General features: G+C 40.4%; 1 protein-coding gene across 1 annotated transcript in view; it reads right to left on the reverse strand.

Moving 5' to 3' along the window:
* Nucleotides 1–2181: 2181 nt before the first annotated feature.
* Nucleotides 2182–19978, reverse strand: part of ZDHHC15 (zDHHC palmitoyltransferase 15) — a 37126-nt gene continuing 19329 nt past the window's right edge. The window contains exons 8-12 of the mRNA XM_074962445.1: nt 17511–17643; nt 15428–15554; nt 14523–14632; nt 8229–8311; nt 2182–6607 (exon numbers count right to left, since the gene is read on the reverse strand). Coding sequence (XP_074818546.1) covers nt 8268–8311; nt 14523–14632; nt 15428–15554; nt 17511–17643 — 414 coding nt within the window. The 3' untranslated portion in view covers nt 2182–6607; nt 8229–8267. The remainder of the gene's footprint in view (nt 6608–8228; nt 8312–14522; nt 14633–15427; nt 15555–17510; nt 17644–19978) is intronic.

Consider the following 19978-nt stretch of genomic DNA (forward strand, 5'->3'; position numbering starts at 1 on the left):
CTTGTAGAAAGGCCCTGTCTGCACCAGAACCAGGGTGGTTTGTTGCACAGTTAGGATACCAGATGCCTGTGTCATGACTTTGCACCATTTATAGATGCACCACAAAACAGCTTTAGGGCTCACTGAGCACCAGGGCCCACAGGAGAAAGAAAAACACAGAGATACAGATTATGTGCTTTCCTTCCATGCAGGTGTGTAATAGATAATACACTGCAAAGGCTCTGCAGCTTTGCGAGTGGGGGAAAGACACCTCTGTCGTCCAGCTTTGGTATAGGATTTGGTCACAAGTAAATGCAAAGTTAGTTACAAGTAGCAAAAAAGTTCTGTTTAGTAAAATCACCTTTGCATTACATGGGCTGTTTGATATTAGCACCCAGTGCAAAAAGAATGCCTCTTCCTAAGCACAACTGGAATAAAAGAGCAAGAATGACCCTTTTGTCTATTTTAACAATCATGCATTTTTCTAATACCAGCTGTACTGCAGATGCTGCTGCAAACCTCAAATCCTGATATAGAATGAATACTTTAAACAGCATCTTTGCAGGCATAAAAGATTTTTGGTCTTACTTGAAATATAAATGTAAAACCTAATACCATTTTTAAAAATTTCAATGTGTACATTCCAAATTGCAGACAGAAAACAGTAAAATAGGGATTTAAAAAAATATTTAAGCATTCAAAAGAAGATACAGAAAATTGGATCTTGCTGCACTGAACAAAAAAACAAATCAGAATGACAAGGATGATGCAAAGATACCCATTGACAAATAATTGACATCAAACCAAGAAATTACATTGCACGACATTTTTTGAGAGCCCATTCCATCCACTCTCTGCGTTAGTAACTAAAGGAAAAAAATGCAGCTGGCTGAAAAATAATAAATTGTAAGTCATTTGCATGTGATCAGGAAGAAAAATTCTTCTTTAACAAAATGAAATAAGAATGCCTGTAAAAACTAAAATGAACAAACGGATATCATCTTGGTGGACTGTTAATTATCAAAAAAGTGAAACGAGATGAAATAAGAGGAAACGATCAGGAAAAGTACATATCTAATGCTCCATGTCTGAATTGGTTGCCACCCTCCAAGCTGCTAACAGAACATTAGTTTTAATGAAAAAGCAACTCTGCCATGCAAATGCTTTAATTGATGGTTTGTGGGAAAAAACCTCAGTTTGAAATGTTCTGCATCAGAACACCTGCTGACAACTGAAAAATACCAATAAGAACAAGACATTTTTCAAGTAGATCAGTTTGAAAACATTGTACCACAGACACAAAAAGAGAACGTGTAACTTTGAGTTGACTCAGGCCTAACAGGCAAGGGTCCAGCAATGTTTTGTTAACCAGCTTACAATTATTAATGATCAGATCCCTTAACACTTCTGTGGAACAGTCAGCCATATGAATGGCAAGTCTGCTGTGCTGGCTTAACAACTGTACTGAAGGCAGTTGTTCCCTGAATGCATCTTTAAAATCTTAACTCCCCCATCCACATCGTTAGATACAAAGGAAGTATTTCCTGACAGGTTACATTCATATTGTGTTACAGACTTTATGCAGCTAGTCCTGTAACTGGTACAAAATTATGCTTTCAGCCTGTGCCAGAATACACACCTCCTACACTTGGAATACACTGTAGATTTTGCTGAACCATAGCTCTGGCCATTTCTGGGAAGTAAACATTCATCACACTATCATGCTAATAGAAAGCTTCCTAGTCCTTACTGATTACAGTACACCTACATGCAACAAGTACAGTCTATTAAAAATGTACAGAACTGAATTCCTGTTTAAAGGAATACAAAAACTTATTCTACTCCAAAAAGATCTTACACTGATTCAGGAAGAGTCCAAATTTACAAAACAAACTGCAGTGCAGAGATGCTTACAAACACTAATTCCTTGGAGAGCAATTCACTGGCCAAGGAGAGGCCTTGTCACAAAACACCCTATGCAGACATCAATATGATGCCTTACCTGCTTGTTAGAGCAGGGTATCTGGAATGTAAAGAGGATAATTGTCAGTGGAATATTTTGGACTGTTATTCATAGGAGACAGGCAGCTTGACTGAATGATTCATATTACAGTAAAATCCACCCACAGCATTCTTTGTGCATGTGGTGACATTCAGTGGGGAAAGTGTTTATAGTACGGTCATTTTTTTGGGGGGGGGGGGGGAGGAAGAGGAGGATAGGACAAATAAATGTTTCTTATCCGATATGAACACCACAGTCAGTATAAAATGGATCTGGGGCTGGGGGAAGTGCTTTGCATGGGGAGGTTCAATACCCAAGTTTTTGGACTTTGAGCTAAATTAATGTTTAGTGTTTAACATTTCCAAAGAGACTTTAGGAACCCCTGTTAAGCTTTTCATCTTTAGGTCTCTGGTTTGAATTCAGTCCAGGTTGGTTGTGACTAAAAATTACTCTCTGATGGCTGTTTGGTGAATTACATAAATTGAATTCAGTGATTTCAATTCAGTTTCCACATCCAAAGCACAAAAAGCCACCATGGAGAGCACTAACTGGCAACTTGCCTCTCTCTGTCCATTCAAGCCTTCATTTCTCAAAGCAGACTGCCAGCTCTTTTAGCCCTAGAGGTATTCCCTTTCGGGAAAGCTTGTACTGCTGCCACCAGCTTGTGGCTAAACAGTACACTGTGCAGGTCTATCGATCTGGCACCTTTCAGGAATATTGCATTCACACAATTTAAAAATAAACATTGGGACCTGCTAGAAGGATTGTGCTCCAAAATTTTAATAGAGCTTTAACTCCTGTTTTCTGGGATTCAGTTTACAGTTGTGAAGCCCATTCTTTTCCTTGGCAAGAACAGAGACACAACTGGATCCTGATATCATCATAGGACTTAAACATCTCTTTCTGTGATGCAGCATAAAAATATGCCCAGCAAATAGCACCAGTGAAAGAGAAAATGCACCCTTAAATTTAAAGGGCTATCAGAACGTTAAAAATCACACTCCAGGCTGAATATTTTACCAACAGTCTGTTTTTTCAGTGCATTTACTTAGTGCTTTTGATAGCGTTGTGTGCATAGTGCATTTCCCCCGATGTTTGTGCACGACTTTCCTACAGCAACAGGGAAGGAAGGGGGAAAAAAAACACTTTACAAAATAAATAGGAAACGGACTGTAAAACCACAACAAATCACAGGTAGTGTCGAAACTATTTAACTCAATTTTTATGGTGACTAGATTTCAAGCTGACAGAATCCTTTTTAATGGTGAAAAATACCGACTGAGAGTTATACACTTCTTAGTATGTCATCCTCTGTGACCTTAGGAGTAGATCTGTAGTCACGATACACCATCAAAGCAGGGAAACTTATGTAGAAATATTGTATGAGGTGCTAGGCTTCCCCAAAGGACCTGGTTATTCATCTACATGCAGCCTTGAAGGCGGCAGATGCAGAATATCTCTAGGGAAGGAAATAAAGGCACAGTGTATCTCTCCATTTTTGGGCATAATTATGTTCAATACAGTTTTCTATACTCAGCTTCTTTCTTGGGATGTAAAGTTTTTGCACAATTCCACTCTGTTGCATTGGACTGCAGCATCCACAAATTCGATCTGCAATCATAGTATGACCATTTCTTCTAAAAGCAAACAGGTTTATTTTGAAAACTGATTTTTTTGTCACACAGACACTCCTGCTCTGTACTATATTTGTCACGCTTCACTTGGATTGAACTTCAGCACTGATTTGATTTGATTTTATTTTCTAAGCACATTTAGTTTTGAGCCTTGGTACTGATTTTTAAAAGTAGATTTTGAAGAGCAAAGAAACAGTTAGTTTCTGTTTGGACAGGAGACAGTCACCAAGTTACCTTAAAAAGGAGACCTGCAGCCTTACCTGGCTACAGAATAGCTTTTTAAATTAGAATATGTAAATTAAGCGTGGAAATTTCAAAACAGTATTTCAAAATACCTGAAATTACTTCAGACTGTCCCGTTATGAATTGGACAGTTGTATAAACACTGATGGCCTGCCATTTTAGTGATAATTGCAACAGGAAATGCAGCCTGATGTGGTCTACCCAAAGAAGAAGGTCAGAGCTGCAGTCAGTGAGCAAACAGGAGCAGCTTCTATAGCTCCTTGTAGATACTCTCCTGCTACCACTGTACAGTTAGCTTTGGCAAGAAACGAAAGAATTAGATGGCTGTAAACAGAAAAACAAAACAAGAGATATAAGAACCTACCTAAAAAACTCCAGGAGTTCCATGTGGGTCTGGCTACAGCGCTGTTCTTCCTGCCCTGAAGGATACAATCAAGCTAACAGATAATATGCCAGCCTCCTGCTACAATCCTTATCTTCACATTTTTATACATAGGGCATTTTAAAGAGTTTGTAGTGATTTAAGGGAAGATTTTTAAAGGCACAAACACCAGTTAGGTACCTAACTCCCATTAATTTTCAGTGGGAGTTAAGACACTTAACTGCATTTCTCCCTTTGAAAATCTCCCTTTAAACACATTTTGTATCAGATTAGGCAATTACTTTGATTTCATGGCTATCTTTCCTTAGTATTTCACAGAAAAGAACGTAATGAAAGGAGCAAGCCTTTACAGAAGTTGACTGTGAATGTATTAAAAGCAATAATGGGCTTAAAATAAAGAAAGGCAGATTCAGATTTGATAAAAAAAAAAAAAAAAAAAATATGTTGAGAGCCACCTGATAACAGAACAGCTACCAAAAGAGGTATCTGAGGTCCCATCTGCACAATGTACAAATTAATTAGCTAACACACACAAAAAAGAGATGAGAAGAGAACCTACACTAGGATATGGATGTGTTCTGCAGTCCCACTTACCCCAGCTTCTAGAAGTTAAATTGGGTGTTTGTAAAATATGTTGCTGCTGAAAGCAAGGGTTCGATTACCAGCTCCAGGATTTAAATACAGAGATGAAAGACGCCTCTTCCAAAAGCAGTGATTTATATCTGTGACAGAAGGTGGGAGGAGGAGTGTTATGTACACCAGGTTCTTCCCCTACAATTTCCAGCTGCTGCTACCACTGGTATATCCTCCTCTCATAGCAGCAAGAGAGAAATCTCAGGGGGAAAAAGTCTATTCTGTAGACAAGGCCTTTGTCACTGAACATTTATCAAGCAGTTTCTCATCACATCCATACTTGCTGTTTCAGGAACTGTCCACAGGAAAGTAAAGACTGATACTAAATAAAAAGTTGTATCTAAAATGGTATATAGTGAGCATAATGACTGATCTTATGACCTATGCTTAAGGACTAATATTAGTATTGTCCATACATTACTATTATGAAACAAACATCTAATTTCCAGCATGGATGATGATGGAGCTGTCAATCCTGAATCTTACAGGTGGAAAGAGAAAATTAAGACCTACCCCTAAGAACTACATAACATCTACGACCCAAACTCCAAATTCCATTACCTAGTATAAAATTCTTGATTGCAAAAGTAGTTTAAAAAAATCTGGAACAATGATGTGCAGTCAAAGGAATGCAAAGTAACTGGGAAATATGACCACAGCTTGGTATTGAAAAAAATCTTTACAGCCCCAGTCAATACATTTAATCAGGCAGAAGTTTGAGCTAATATAATACATCAGCTGCTGTGTTCAGCATTATGGGGCTAAAACCATCTTGGCTGAGGCTCCAATCACACAGTTGCTGGAGCCATACATTCAATGCTAGTTTCTAATTTACCTGCTTCTAGATCAATGCTTATGGGGAACCGAAAACAGTGATTAAAAACCTTTGTAAAATGCGGATCCTGGTGGGAGAGGGAAGAAGAATGTGCTCTATGTGATTGTTAGATTCCCATACATTAGGCCTAGGAATTAAATGAAGTCATTATATTGTCTAAAATTTCCTTTAACATTTGAGTACCTGCTACAGGATTGTGCTTGAAGGCCAGTAAACTTCAAAATCCTACTGAGGATGATGCATTTCTAGACAGAAGCATCAGTGGCCTTGGCATATTCTTTAACCTTGCTTCTGCCAGCATGAGCAGGTATTTTATGCACATATACAGTTGCAAATGTATATGCATGTTATCTAAATATACACTGCACATACACACAAAGGGCTCTTCCAATTTAGGCCCTGATTTGGCAAACCTGACTCACATTGAGTAGTACTTACTCAAGAAATTCTGTTGATTTGTGTGTACATTTTACTCACCGTGAGTAAAGGCTGAAGAATCAGGCCCAAGATAAACAGCCTGCCTGGGAATATAAAGGCTTGAAGTATTTTGAGATTTAGAGTGCCAGATGTTTGCAGCAATGGAAAGGACTGTGGAACTGCATTTACACCAACACTTTTCACCTATTACAGACACAATTATATATAGATATATTCAGGCCAGTCTGCCCTGGCCCACTGTCTATGAAACTGCTCCGCTCAGACATTAACTTTAAAACACCCTGAACTTGTAAAGCCCTGAAAGATCCGCCCAGCAGGTATTCTGGACAATCAGTCTAGAACGTTAGGATTCCAGTCAGATAATACTTCATGATGTTTTTTTATCCTGAATATCCATTTGCTTCCTGACCTTCAATTCTGAAGTCTGTGCAAAGAAAAGATGCTGGCTCCTGAGAAGGAAGCTGAAATTTAAAGGAACAAGAAAAATAAACTAAGCATTGTTCTGTCAGAGCAATTCACACCTGCCTGCTTCAGCCTTTATACTGGGTTCAACATTTATTATTTTAAATCATACAGACTTCAAGGAAACACTTTGCCTTCTCACTAGCATTTTTGATGGGTGTAGGGCAGCAAGTGGCTTTCAGCGTTATCAAGATTCGCAACATTTCCTTCCTGGGTTGGTAGCATCGTCCTCCTCAGAAGAAAGTGGATGCATATTCAAAAGCTATAACAAGTAGTTTATCAAATAGTCTTGGGGCTTGTCTTCACGTACCACGCTACAGCGGCACAGTTGTAGCGCTTTAGTGAAGACGCTACTACACCGTCACCGTAGCAAATCCACCCCCCCGAGAGGCGGTAGCTTTGATGACAGGAGCAGCTCTTCCCCCGACATAGTTCTGTCTACACCAGGGGTTAGGTTGGTATAACTACATCGCTCAGCGGCGTGGATTCTTCACACCCCTGGAGTGACGTAGTTCTACCATATAATTCTCTAGTTTAGACCAGGCCTTAAATCATCTTTTTGAAGCACAGAACTAGGTACTGGATTATGCTGCGTTAGCACAGAGTTTACAATTAACACTTTGAACAAAGTAAGGGTTAAATGTCCTCTGTCTACCCACGGCCCTACACTGCCCTACCTACAGAACAGAAAGAGAAGTAGATCTCTCGAAGTGGTGCTTCATTGCACGGTTCCTTTGCAGAGACTTGAGGAGGACACAGCTCATAACTGAGTGGAGCTGTGAGAGGGCATCCTCCCAATGTCGTGAAGGCCAGAACATATGGGAGCTAAGTTGATGGATCACAATGACATTCTGACATGAAGGACCTGACTCCTCTCCCAGCCCATGCCATCTGCTGTTATACCCAGGCCCCTCTACGGTGAGAAAAAGCCAGATGGGAGAGTCACTACTGACTTGAGCATTGTAAGCTACTATAATTTAGCCCTGATTGCATGGAAGAGGAATTTACAGTGTAGCATGGCTATTCCCAACTCCTCCCCTATTCCACAGGCCCTACCCGCTACTTTTGGAAGTACATGAAACAGATCTTCATTCCTGTGGTCATGCGGGGGAGAGATGTGATTAAATCTTAGGGAATATACTGCCCAGCCACATTCCACCATCAAATACCTCAGCTCTTTGATCCTTTCCTTCAAGTTAAATGCCTTTCGGTGCTCTTATGGGGTGTGTAAACTGAGGGGGCTTCTCTGGGCTCTCTTAGCTCACACAAGTAGGTCAGAGATATGTAAAATTTATTTTCTATATCTCTGAACAAGGAGACAGAATACTGTAGGCAACACTCTGTGCACCACACTGACAGTTCACCACAGTCCTGGGAGGTTAAAAAAATAAAATAAAATAAAAAACCCCCAAACCCCAACCTCCATTACCTTATCTCACACTTTTCTATTCAAAGCTCTGTACAAACATACCATAATTAATCCTCAGAGTGTCCCTATGAGGCATTATTATCCTATTTCACAGAAGGAGATATAGACAAACAGGTTAAATGACAAGGCCTCAGAAGAAGTCCCATGTCAGAACCAGACTGTCTCAAGTCACCTGAAAACAAAGTGCTGACCTGTCTGAATGAGTTTTGTACCATCAGATTTGCAAACCGCTATGTCTCCATTTCTATGGCAAGAGATGAACCTTCATGGTAACCTATAAAATTGAAAACAAAATGGTTAGCGATAGATAGAATAGTGTTCCTGTCATCCTTATGCTCTGAATACACCGTTAGCCATTAAATGTTATAGATAATTTTTTTAAGCACCATTTTAAACAAAATCAGACATTCATCCCCATCAGGGGTAACCCTGCTGATTTCTAAACTGAGAGTTTATTTATTGACATTATCTGATTCACAGTCCATGCCACAGGCTTTAACAGCCACTTTGACAAGTAAAGATCTTCCAATTTTAATGGCATGTTTCAGGTCTGATTAGTTCAGAAAATTATACGGTCTTCCTGCTATTGCTCTGGATGTAATCCAAATACTCAGTTACAGTACTATAACACTTGAGGTGCTGGTGCATTGATAGGAAGGAAAGAGATGGCTAGAAAATGAGAGACTGCAAAGCAGTATCAGTTGTGTCTCAAATACATGTGATAGAAGGGGATGGATGTATCTGCATGGATTGGAATTTAATCCCTACAATGAAAAAAGAGGTGATTGGCTTTGTTTCAAGGATTTATGCAAATTAACTGATGATTTCTCAGGACAGGGAGGTTTCTCTTTATTTAATTCCTCCTGGTCAGAGCACTGCAGTAAGTTCCTCAACTGCAGTCCAGGCAATTCTCATGCATACAGTATTTCCTAATGAGTAACATTTAAATTGAAATCAGGTGCCTTCAGATATTTGAAGCTTTATGTGATAATCTGTGTTTACCGGCTTCCAACTATGACACAGAAAACAGTGGAATATGTGGTCAATTCAGGGGGAACTCTACTCTCATGATTATGCTCCCAAATTTACTGTACTACATATCCAAGTACTACATATATTAATTATATCTAGAATTTTGACTTGCCCTGAAACATACATTTAAATCCACCTGTGTGATTAGTTGTTAACATCATATACTACATAGATATTTAAAAAGTTCTTGTCCACAGCCTTATCTTGTTACTATGAGGGCAAACAGAATCCAAGCACACATAGGATCAACAAATTCAGGATTTGGATATTAAGCGCATTCAAGATTAATTTTTTAAAAAAATAAGATTATTTTATAATCTGCCAGCACAGGCCATTTGGGGGAACTTCCTAACTAGACAGGTTAGAGAATATGTTTGTGAATAAAGGACAGCATTAATGAAATCAGAAAAATGCCATAACTTAAGAATTAAAGTGCATTTGAAAGTGAGTGTTCTTGGTTTCTGGTTGATCAAGAAACTCAGAATGTTTTTCATTCTAACTGAAATGCTACAATCCTTAGCAAATCAATGCACAAAAAAGTCAGAGCAAAGGTCAACACCCATTTCAAACCGAGAGGAACACAATCTTACAGTGAAGATAAAAGCAACTGAGAATATTCTTTTTCATACACCTACTCCAGGTCATGGTGTTCCCCGCCTCCTGAATTTCAGTAACATGTCTCTTGTATTCAGAAGTCTCCCAGTTTCCCCTAAGATTGATTTTAAAACTATATCCACAAGGGGTTTGCCTTTGCCATTTTTGCTTTTAGCTTTAAGGGTCTGCTGGGTGTTCGCTTTGTTTATGTTCAGAAAAATCAAACCACAGCACAGGCAAGGATTGTATTGTGGTGGTTCAGAAGGAGAACATTATACAGCAAAACTGGATCAAGCATTTTCTCTCTTTTTTTTTTTTAAATTATCTCTGTGGCATGTCACTTCCTCTTCCTCATATGCCTAGAGGAGGGACTCCGATGATGAGAACAGCTCTTATTACTTCTACCAAAGTGCAGGTGCCTGAGCAATCATAGGTGTGTGCTGCAGAAGCTCCAAGAGGAGAGAGACACCACTTAAATACATCAGGGGAGAGATCATTCTGCTTTTGTATTCTAGGAAGGAATTTGAGTCCCATTGGTAGGGCCCTACAAATTCACGACCGTGAGAAACACGTCACAGACCGTGAAATTAGACTTCCCCCGTGAACTCTAGCTATTGGAGGGGAGAGGAAGAGGCAGGGCTGGGGGCGCTCCAGCCAGGGACTCCTATCTGTCACTGAGCTCCAGCTGCTAGTCTGCCGGGCTGGGGAGGGACAGGACTTTTTCTTCCCCTGCATGGCTGCTCTTGGGGGGAGATCAGACCCACTTCCAATTACCTCCGCTGACTGCAGGAAGCTCCTTGGCTGCATTGCACCCTCATTGGTTTCAGCTGGGCTCTGAAGACGATGCAGCCATGGAGCTTCCTGCAGCTTGGGGAGGTGCCCAGAGGTGGGTCTGATCTCCCCCCCACCAAACAGCAGTTGTTCAGGGGAAGAGGCCAGGACTGGATGCTAGGAGCCCCCGTGGGGGCGCTCCCAGCAGTATGGGGGAAGATCAGACCCACCTCCACCTCTGGGAGCTTCTTCCAGCTGCAGGAAGCACGGTTACAACACCCTGAAATTTCAGATGTCAAACATCTGAAAACATGAAACTGACCAATTAAACCACCCTCTGGCTGTGAAATTAACCAAAATGGCCCTACCTATTGGTGCTAAAAAAAACTTCAAGTTTCAGAGCAAGATGATTACACACCATTTTCTTCACTGGGAAAGAGCCTAGTACAAGTCACTGATCATTATATGAGCACTACAATCATAAGGCTTGAAACTCAGATTTTGAGAGCTGACTTGGCAAAAGCTAATTTCATTCTTATGCATGCTTATGCTCATATTTAGAGAGCTAAGCAGACTTTTTGTTCAGAGACCATAACACTTTGTAAAGGGTAGGGGACTCGGGAATCACTCCTGAAGGATTGATTTTTTTTAACATTATCACAAATAGCACACAGAAAAACACCAATGTTATTTTAAAAAGTCCATCAGCAATGCATCACCGTGTCAGACAGATTAGCTTAACTAAAATATACACGTCTTAGCAGAAGCAGATGTTTTTTCAGCCCAGATGTACAAAGGCCATTTGAAATCACTTATCTGAACCAATGTTGAAATGAGCCTCTTCAGCTCTGTTCATGAAATCCTGGAGTGCTAGTGTCTGAAGTGTGCGTTGGACAAGGTTTCATTTATTTACTTTGCAATGACACATCCCCTCCACAATAAAACTAACACAAGCTAACATTAAACCGGGGACAGTAAGGCTGCAAGTGCTGTATAGTCAGAAATAAAAATAAAAAAAAAATACTGAGGTCTTACATTGCAATTTTCATCATTAGATCTCAAAGTGCTGGAGTCTTTAACATATTTATCCTCCCAACATCCCTCTGAGGTAAGGCAGTTTTATTATCCCTATTTTACAAATGAGGAACTGAGGAACAGAGAGGATAAGTGACTTGCCCAAGGTCACACAGGAAGTCTGTGGCAGAGCAGAGAACTGAACCTAGATCCTAGGCTAGTGCCCTAATAACTGGACCATCCTTCCTCTAGCTCCTTTCTGTGTTCTGCAAGTAACAAGACTGCATACACTTATAAAAACCTACATAAGCTTTATTTTTAAACAAAGCTATTGCTTCCACACAGGTCCCCAAGTACGCACTGTTGAAAATGATTAAAGGGGGCTTCCTGGAAGTGAACTACAGCACGAATGGTCTTGTTTTAAGCCTGGAAATAGTTAACATGATACCAAAGCTGAGCTCCTAATGAAAGCCTAGTCTCTATAGCACTAAATGTGCATTAGCAAGCTCTTCACCTATACTTGCTTAATTCACAATTTATGGTTACACAAGAGTTTATTATGTTTTCACGATTCCTATAGGAAAAAACCATGATCCAATTCTTTAAATAGAAATCTGCTGAGCTTTCATGCCAGGATGGCATATCTATACCTTTATTATTATACTTTCCACACATATATATGTGGCTATCCTTGCTCCATACAGTAAGCACCTGCCTCATGACACCAAGTGACAATATTTTGGAACCCTAAAACTTGGAGGGCATGAAGCTTTACAGGACACCGGGATGTGTTAATGCTTGTCATCATGTTTGAAGGCTGGAGTTTGGGGGTTAACAAGTACATGAGAAAAAAATTGTGATTCAATAGGCAGAAGCACTGAATTATTTTGAAACCGATTGTAGAGGTATCTTAACCAGAGCAAAAGCAAGCAGCGAGTGGACATATTAGCAGGGGCTATTTCACAGGAGCACCATAGCATAAAAAGGGTGTCTAAGTCTTATTTCCATCAATCCAAAAATTAATTTTCAATTAATCTGAAATTATAACTGTTGTACAAACAAGCCATTTCACTATAATTGCTGTAGGCACAAGTATTTCTTTAACACCAATTATAGCAGCATGGACAGGTTTGTTTAAGTACCACCTACCTTACAGTCTCACTTTGAGGCAAAGCATAATTGGGCATCCTTACTGACTGATTCACAGTGCCAAAATGCAGTTACTGTACATATGCATGTGCACACACACTCTGACATGTACGCTGGGTAAACTTCTCATTGAGCATGCACAGTTTCATGTCCCAAATAACTGTGGGTGCAAATAGTGAGTGAGGGAATATCTTTTATTGGACCAACTTCTGTTAGCGTGAGACAAGCTTTTGAGCCACACAGAGTTCTGAGACAATAAAAAAATATTACCTTACCCACTTTGTCTGCCTAATATCCTGGGGCCGACAGGGCTACAGCTACATTGCATACCTGGTGCAAAGAGTATTTACACATCTACGTATTTAATTTGTGGGAGCAATCAAACAGCTTGATGAAGAAAAGTCACCATTTCTGCCTGCAACTTGTGGGTGCAAAACTGCAAGTCCAATTACAGTAACTCCTCACCTAACGTTGTAGTTATGTTCCTGAAAAATGCGACTTTAAACAAAATGATGTTAAGCGAATCCAGTTTCCCCATAAGAATTAGTGTAAATGGAGGGGTTAGGTTCCAGGGAAATTTTTTTTTTTTTGACAGACAAGAGACATATATGTGTGTGCGCACACACCACACACACATACACACACACAGAGTGTGTGTGTGTAAGTTTTAGACAAATAATTTAATACTGTACACAGCGATGATGATTGTGAAGCTTGGTTGAGGTGGTGGAGTCAGAGGGTGGGATATTTCCCAGGGCATGCCTTACTGCTAAATGATGAACTAGCAATTGGCTGAGCCCTCAAGGGTTAACTCATTGTTGTTAATGTAGCCTCACACTCTACAAGGCAGCATGAATGGAGGGACAGAGACAGAGGCACACACCCTGTGTGCAGGAGAGAGAGATGCGCATTTCCCCTTTAAGTATGCAGACACCACTCTTAAGTACATTACCTTGTTAAGTTAATCAGCAAGCTGAGACCACAGCAGCTGCTGCCAGGAAGCTCCCTCCCTCCTGAGTCCTGTTGTGTGTCCCCCCTGCTCTATGGAGATAGGGTAAGCGGGGTGCAGGAGCAGGGGGGAGGGGGACATCCTGACATTAGCCCCCCCGTCCGCCTCCTCTCCTCCTGCCCGCAGCAAGCAGGAGGCTCTGGAGAGCAGCTCCAAGGCACAGTGCAGGAGCAGCACCTGGCAGTGGGGGGGGGGGGGGGAGGGACAGCTGAACTGCCAGCAATCAATAGCCTGCTGGGTGGCTGCTGCACAGGGAACTTAGGGGAGCTGATGCAGGGCTGCCGGTCCACCCTGGTTCCAAGCCCCCACCAGCTCGCTGCAACGGGCTGCTCTCCCTGCAAGCAGTGGACAAGGCAGGTGGCTGCCAAATGACGTTATAAGGGAGCACTGCACAACTTTAAACGAGCACGTTCCCTAATTGATCAGCAATGTAACAACGAAACAACATTAACCGGGACGACTTTAAGTGACGACATGTTTCAGAGTGGTAGCCGTGTTAGTCTGTATCAGCAAAAAGAACGAGGAGTCCTTGTGGCACCTTAGAGACTAACAAATGTATTTGGGCATAAACTTTCGTGGGCTAAAACCCACTTCATCGGAGTTTTAGCCCACAAAAGCTTATGCCCAAATACATTTGTTAGTTTCTAAGGTGCCACAAGTACTCCTCGTTCTTTTTAAGTGAGGAGTTACTGTATTTGTAGGAGCAGAGCTCCTCCTGCAAAATGAGAGACTCATTCCAGACTTGGGCCTTATGTTTGTTCTATTTCATTAACCAAGTCAGAGCTGTCAGAGACTTAGCCAACATGCTCTTTCATAAGAATAACTCTCATAGTGGGTTCTCAGTGACTATTTTTGAATCCACCCAACAGTTACTTTAGTTTAAAACACAGCTAAATTTCCTTTTGTGTTACCTTACCATGGTTCTCTTCATCCAGTCCGTCATCTCCCCACTGCTCTTCATTTGCTAGCAGTGGATTCTGAGCTTCACACAACGTTCTCATTGGGAAGGAATGTCCATCACCCTGGCTGGGGAGACAAAGGCAGAAAATAAGCTACTTCCGACTTGCTTCATTTGAAGGTTGAACTACAACTCTACTCCTTGCTTTGGGCTTGAGTCAAACCTAAAACAAGTCTTTGAATGTCCAGAGATTACTTTTAAAGGACTAAATTCTGGAAAATGCTGGGTTCAGTTTTGGAACTTTGTTTTGACGGAAGCTCATAGACCATGTTTTAAAGTGATTTTGATCTTGAATTCTTGCTAAAGATCAGTGGGATAAAGATTATAGTCTGAATTCACTACTTGTGTAACTCAAATGGAGTTCAATTTAGCCCAATCATTTAAATATAATTAAGAGAGATAGCTAAATGTAATTGTTCGTGTGTGTGCGCACACACACGTGTGTGTGTATGCATGTGAGAGAGAGAGAGACTGACAGACAGACAGAGACACACACGCCAATAGAGAAGGTGCAGACCACCTGTACACTATGAAGCTGTGCTCCGTGGCAGTTTCATTCATCCATGTTAACAGGAAGCCTGGGGGGACAAGGCAAAGATGTTTGCTGATGGGTCTATGACTGCCTAACCACGTTCCAGTCAGCAGTACAGCTGGAGGTGTAGCAATGAGGCTGCAGCAGCTGTTGCTTAGGAGTGACTCCCTAGCCACTTCTCAATCTACATGCGAGGACACCAGCTCCTCTTGATTCTTGCAGAACTCCGCAATACATAACTGGTCGACACTCAGGCTGAGCCCAGGGACCAGGATTTGGCCCTCAGCTTCATGGTATTGGCCTCTTTTCCACTGTTTTGATTACCACTTACCTGGATACAATAGGTAGTAACCACAGCTTCTTTTCCTCTCCAAATACTTGCTGAAGATTCTTTACGAAGCCCAGATTGAATCCATTTTTATCTGGGCCATTTTGAAACACTGGAGCTGAGAACGCCTCTATGGACAGATGCCATCATAGGGGGAAAAATAAAAGAAGCAAATGTTAAATAAAATATTTTATGCTGAGGCTCCAACATAAGGTGTCTAAGATTTTTCAAAACCTTGCTTTGTTACACATTAAAGTGATGACACTGTATCCTCATGGGAATTTTCAACGGACAAATCCTGAGGTCCCTTCCTGACTCATAAACTTCATCAAAATCAAAGGAAGCCCATTTAGACATTAGGAAAATAATACATATTTTAATCAATGCAAAGTAAATTACCGTCTTTATGCTATACAGTAGCCGTCTTTGAGTACACTAAGCCAGTGGTTCTTAATCACCGGTACACGTACCCCTGGGCATACTCAGAGGTCTTCCAGGGGGTACATCAACTCATCTATATATTTGTCTAGTTTCACAACAGGCTACATAAAAAGCACTAGAGAAATCAGTATAAATTAAAATTTCATATGGACAGTGACTGGTTTATACTGCTCTATATACTATACACTGAAATGTAAGTAAGATATTTATATTCCAGTTGATTTATTTTATAATTATATGGTAAAAATGAGAATGTAAGCAATTTTTCTGTAACAGTGTGCTGTGACACTTTTGTATTTTTATGTCTGGTTTTGTAAGCAAGTAGTTTTTTAAGTGAGGTGAAACTTGGGGGTACACAAGACAAATCAGACTCCTGAAAGGGGTACAGTAGTCTGGAAAGGTTGAGAGCCACTGCATTCAGCAAACAAACATACCACACCATGGACCAAAATGGAAATGTTACAGGAATGAATGTGGAGATCACAGCCATTTCTTTTTGCACGCCTGTAAATCTTTACATTATTATTTCTCTTATCTTAAAATTGATGGCATGGATTTGGTTTTGCAGATGAAACCCATAAAATAATCATAAAACCAATTAACGATGTTTTAATTTAATCCCCAAAACAAAAATTATAAAATGAAGTTTATTATTTAATGCGTTTAAACATTCTTTCATGAGACTTGCTCTGAATTTCACTGGAAAGACACAAAAATTGGGGAATTTCTAATCCGAAGACTGGAAGCATAAAACGGAAACAAACTCCCTTCTATGAGCCATATCTCAAGTGTGGAAATTCAAAGTGCTTGATGAATTATCACTTATCTATTAAGAGTTAGGGTAGGATACACAGGCCCTGTGTTGAGAGATAAAAGCGGTGCACGGAGAAAATGATAAAATAGAGGGCATCAGAAACAGTATTTTTAAAGTTACCTTCTACACTGTTGTGTAGAGACCTGATGCTTCAGGCCAGCACAAAGGCCTATGGATGAGTTCTAGTGCCCTTTGAAAACAAGTGTTCAAGGCAAACCTATACTAGGTCTGTGCAAGAAAGAGAGAGATTAATGTGTGTGTGGAACTTTGCTAAAAAAGTTTCAATTTTGTTTCAAGCCACTTTGTAATTCAAAAATGTCACAAAATGGTAGTATCTGCATTGAAACATGTGATATTTGTGCTCTGATGTGAAACCTGATCTTCATCCAAATGCAGTTTCAAATTCTGAAACTTGGAAGTTTTTTGGCTCAAAAATCATGGAATTTCAGAAGTTTTTCACAAAACTGATCCAATTCCACATACCCCTACCCTCACTCACCATCAGAAAAGATGGATGTACTTTTGCTCAAATCCACTTGCTGTTTTACGGCCTACTCCAGCAAACACACGTGTAAGTAAATGTACTTACAGGTAGTCCCATTGATTTCAGTGAATAAAGTAATGCATAAGCATTTGCAGGATTGGGCCCTTCTATTTTACAGTATCCATGTCACCAATTTAGCTTTTGTCAGCTGAAGAGGAAAACCCCCAGCAGTGTAAATTAGAAATCTTTTTATTTCAATGCTTTTTCAAATATTTGCTGGTATACCTAGAGGTGAACAGCACACTTTTTTTAGAATACTGCTTTATGGTGTACACATGGAATCTTACCCAAAGTAGACCTGTTTCTACTGACGAGCCAGCAGTGGTAGCCAAAGAGAAACATCAGGCTTAGAAAGAACATGACTGCCACAAAAAGAAGGAAAAGGACATGGAACTTGGAACGTCCATTGGTCAATTCGTCCTAGAAATAAAAGCAAAAAAGGATAAAGGACATGAAAAAGAGGGGAGAGAGAAATCTTGGTGCCTAAAGGAAATCAGACATTACACTGGATCCATTAAGGATGTGTAGAGTTTTCAGACTTGCAGAAAAAAAAAAAATCACCTCTCCCTACAATGAATAGACAAGACAAAGAAGAAATAAGCTGGCTCTTTCCCTCATCACTTCCAAAGCAGATACACAGTGGGGCTTTGCTATTAATCTTTTGTATGGAACTGGGCCAGTATGTTCACAGTCCCCCATATGGGTATTAGAAGTGTCTCCTATGCCCACAGTGAATTTGGCAGGCAATAACAAGTGTTTTCAAAGCCTGTTCACATTCTGCTGAGTTTCCTTTAATCTTCACATTTTCCTGGATGCACATTAATACGCTGCCATCTTTTCCAATGGCTACATTCCAATTTAAGAGATCAGAAATTTGAACTCCCTCTCTCTCAGCTATAACAGCAACAAGCAGGTAAATCAAATGCTTGTGACAGATGTCTACAGTTAGTAAAAGCCCAGAAAATCTTACAGGTGGCTGAAATGCTTCATTTCACATGTTGGAGCATGAGGACCTCTCTGGCACTTAATTCCTGCAGTTTAAAGACAGACTGTACCTACCCCTTGCAAGTGAGCAAATGTGCGAAAGCCTTCCTCCACCTTACAAGTCCTACATAACGTAAGGGAGAGTTACAAAACCTTTGCCCTCCCGAGTACGTGGACTAATTCCCATTAGTGCCCCACAGGGGTGACTGGGTTGGAGGTATGGTTTACAGCACCATCTGTTATAAACTTGAGGTCCAGAGAGATTAAGGGTACATCTACACTACGATAAAAACACCCACAGCTGGACCCAGAGCCCAGGCTCCAGCCTAAGCCCCAATGTCTACACTAAAATTTGATAGCCTCGTAGCCTGAGTCAGCTGACACAGGTCAGCTGCGGGCGTTTTACTGCAGTGTAGCCATACTCTAAGTGACTTGGCCAAAGTCACAAAGTGAACCAGCAGCACCAGCAGGCATTAGAAATCAAGAGTCTTGAGGCCCATCTCCTGCTCCGTCAGCGGACACTGTCTCCATATAAACCAACTGTAATATAAAGTAGTGCTCAGTATTTCAGTCCGACTTTTAAGCCAAAAAAGAAAAACTATAAAGGAAACAATGAAGGTCAAAGCAGTTTCTTTGAATGCCATATCCTAAAATGAATGTGTGTAGATCAATAGCAGGACAAAGCTCTTTATATTAGTTCTAACTCGAAGAGAAGGGCAGGTGTACTGCAGGAACTAAGCTTATGGAGACAAGCAGGCAAGTAACACCATGAAAACTAACACCAAAATAGGTTTCATTTACTTTTCCTCTCACTTGTTCCCTTAACACACTAAACTTGATCCACACGAGCAAGGATTCAGAGAAGGTTGGGAAAGTGGGTCTGGGAATTACAGGAAACAAAGCATAAGTCACAGAAAAGAATATACTCCAAGTAATAGTTTCCTGCAATGCTAATGAAAATGCGTATGTGGCCACTTAATACATTTCAAATGTTGGTAACTTGCCAATTTTTACCCAGGAGACAACTATCCCCCCACGCAATACAAGCACATAAAGAGATGAGATGACATAATTTTTCAGTATTTCCCAAATAATAGTTGTACTTGGATTTAGGAAGTTTCATTGTGTTCTGTTGCAAGATCACCACAACGATGTACTGATTCTGACTTGCTTTATAATTCTACCTCTCTAGTCACAAAGATCATTCCAGACATGACTGATATTCAATTGTAAATCTCTTATATCTGATCTCTCTTTCTGCAAGTCTTTACATTCCCCTTACACAATACATAGGACAGTTAAAAAAATGAATACACTAAAACTGCAACTGGCAACAATGATCCCTGTGCTATGTTGCTCAAGTCAGTTCTGGGACAGTATGTGTTACTGTTACCCTCATTCTCCCTCCATCACCCACTCCTTCTTATAGTTTACACACACTCACTTGTATTTTGTTTAAAATTAGGCTGCAAGTTCTGGGCCCTAAAGACTGGCTGAAAATATGCCCTTTCATGCACAAATTTGGTAGCATTTGTAGAATAAATTTAAAAACAGGTTTAGCATTTCTCAGCCAAAACCTTTCTACAACTGGAGCCTATTTTCCCTTCAGTTTGTGCATATCTGAATCACAATGCGAGTTAAACGGACATACAGAATTTAAGAAAAAGCCCCCCTACTACTGAAATGCAATATATTTTTCTGTGGAATGACAGTAAGAGTAACACAGCAGAGTTTAAAGCCACAATAAGAGTAATAAAATACATAAAAGTAA

Source organism: Natator depressus, chromosome 9 (assembly GCF_965152275.1).
Source record: "Natator depressus isolate rNatDep1 chromosome 9, rNatDep2.hap1, whole genome shotgun sequence".
NCBI classification, from domain to species: Eukaryota; Metazoa; Chordata; order Testudines; family Cheloniidae; genus Natator; species Natator depressus.